The sequence below is a fragment of the Grampus griseus genome (assembly GCF_964374135.1).
Source record: "Grampus griseus genome assembly, chromosome: 4".
Taxonomy (NCBI): domain Eukaryota; kingdom Metazoa; phylum Chordata; class Mammalia; order Artiodactyla; family Delphinidae; genus Grampus; species Grampus griseus.
The window spans coordinates 129,448,217-129,450,558 of NC_138997.1; the positions used below are offsets into that span (position 1 = coordinate 129,448,217).

General features: G+C 43.1%; 1 protein-coding gene across 1 annotated transcript; it reads right to left on the reverse strand.

Annotated features, from left to right (window-relative positions):
• Positions 1-441: 441 nt before the first annotated feature.
• On the reverse strand, positions 442-1,366 carry LOC309822079 (phosducin-like protein 3; the record flags this gene model as incomplete). Its single annotated transcript, XM_082653739.1, has 2 exons — positions 442-845; positions 1,039-1,366. The coding sequence occupies 2 exons, from the start codon at positions 1,364-1,366 to the stop codon at positions 442-444; spliced, it is 732 nt and encodes a 243-aa protein (XP_082509865.1).
• Between the last annotated feature and the right edge of the window lie 976 nt (positions 1,367-2,342).

The following is a 2,342-nucleotide window of genomic DNA, read 5'->3' on the forward strand; positions in this document are numbered from 1 at the left end:
GAAAAATATATCAAAATATAGTGTGACATAATAAATCAAAATTAAATGCAGAACTGCCTGTCTTTATAGGTACTGATGAGTAGATTTGCATTTTCTTTTCTGTTAAGGATGGAAACAATGGTGGATATGAAAGAAGCATCTCATTCTTTACATTCTGGCAGATTTACAAACCAATAAGCATCACATCAATGATCTTTTTTTTTTTTTTTACCTAATATCTGGCTTTTATTTTTTTCTTAAAGAAATACTATTAGTTTAAAAAAGAGAGTTCCAAGAAATTTAAAAGGATTCCCAGCAATGATTATTTCTGAGATCTATCAGATTTGAAACATAATTATAAAAAGCTAAAACCAAAGTATACATTCCTACTTTTTCCTTTTAAAAAAAATTCAGACGATGTGTCACATCAAGAAAGTTCAGCAGGTTACCGGGGCCACCGCCTTAGTCATCCTCGGAATCACTGTCCCTCCTGGTGGGGATGGAGTATTGCACGGAGGAAAGCAGCACATCTTCTATGAGTTTCTTAGGGTTTTCCTCCAGGCTTGTCTTGATTGCTCCAGACTCAGACAATTTCCACTCCAACTCGTCCATTGTCAGGTTCGTGCCACCAAACACCAGAGGTCCAATAAATTCAGCCTTGATATCACCTTCAAGGCACACACACGTCGTGGGCAGATTCCTATCAGGATAACTGGGTATGCAGGTTGTTGAAATGGCTTTGATAAATTTGACATCAGGAAACCTCCTGGCAAGTCCACTGAAGTGCTGATTTATCAGAGAACAGAGGGGAATCCCTTGTTTGTAAAGGTGCAGGATGACCCACAAGCCCTCACCAGCTTTGTTAACTTTTTTTTTGTGCGGTATGCGGGCCTTTCACTGTTGTGGCCTCTCCCATTGCGGAGCACAGGCTCCAGACGCGCAGGCTCAGCGGCCATGGCTCACAGGCCCAGCTGCTCCGCGGCATGTGGGATCTTCCCGGACAGGGGCACGAACCCGTGTTCCCTGCATCAGCGGGCAGACTCTCAACCACTGTGCCACCAGGGAAGCCCCCGTTGACTTCTTGAACATAATCGTTTCCTGAGATTTCCAAAACTTCTCCAAATTTATTCTTCAGTTGGGTTGCTTTCCACTCGGCCAGTCTCTGCTGCCTGTACTTTTCAATCGCACGTTCATCTTCCTCACTAAATTCCTCTTCGTTATCCTCCAGTTCTTCCAAAGTCATGTCTTCATACGTTTTCACAATGGACTGCTGAAGGACCCGCTCTTCTGCCTCCTTCTCCAGATCTTTCAAACTTCCCTCGGAGGGCAAGATGCCTCTTTTGCGTAAGATGTCTTTCCACTCGGTGTCTGCGTTGGAGTCCTGCATTTTCTCACGAGTCGCTCGATCCCAGCCGGCAGCCGCCACTCTGCCCCTCAGCTTTCCTCCACGCATGCGTGCAGCCGCCGACCCGCTTCTTCCCAATTATCTTTTTATTGTACACACCCTGGTGAATTTTTATTCCAAGAGACATAGCTCTTTTGAATTTAATATAAGAGTCAGCCAAACAAATCAAGTTGGGCAGGATAAGCCGTAGATTTTTGAAGTGTGAGGTGTTTTCCACTTACATGAAAATAGACAAGTGGACCTCACTTTATAAATAGCTTTAGTTTGGCTACACATGACAACAGTTTTCCAAAGAGTAGTTCCAGGAGGCGATTTGCAGAGGAAGGAATGTGACTAAGTAGTCTGGTTCCGGATGTGTAGGTGGACAGCAGTGACACAGAAGGCTTCTGACTGGCCCTGAAGGACTACCTAGTGTAATATACCAATCCAACGACCGGATTCTAAGATCACCTAGCAAATGGACCATTTCAAAGGCAAACTCCCCTGACATGCTTTGCTGAAAATATCAATAGCTTGTTTTTGCCTAAGCTTCAGCCATACTAGAATATAAAAGGATGAGATTAAACTCCACATAAGGAGTAGGAAAAAGAAAACTGAAAATGAAGAAACTTAAAAGAATGAAGAATGAAAAAAAAAAGATTTCACGAACCTCAATTAGGATAAAGAGTGAGCCTAAAAGAAGAAGCGTAGAGTAGTTTAGAAAGAACTGTTTAAATCTCAAGTAGGCCTTGGGCTTATAGCTCTTTAGTAAAGAACAATGCAACCCTGGCAGCAGAAAGCTCAAAATGACCTCATGGGCCTCTCGGATTACTCCATGATTCAAGAGTCATGTGTGTCTGGTGTGTGTCCACCAAGGCTGGAGCGCACGTGATGGGACAACCAGCAAAGAATTTCCTGGTACCACATGTGAGTTAGGCAGAGCATGTTTGAAGATAATGATCCTCTATTTTTAAAATGT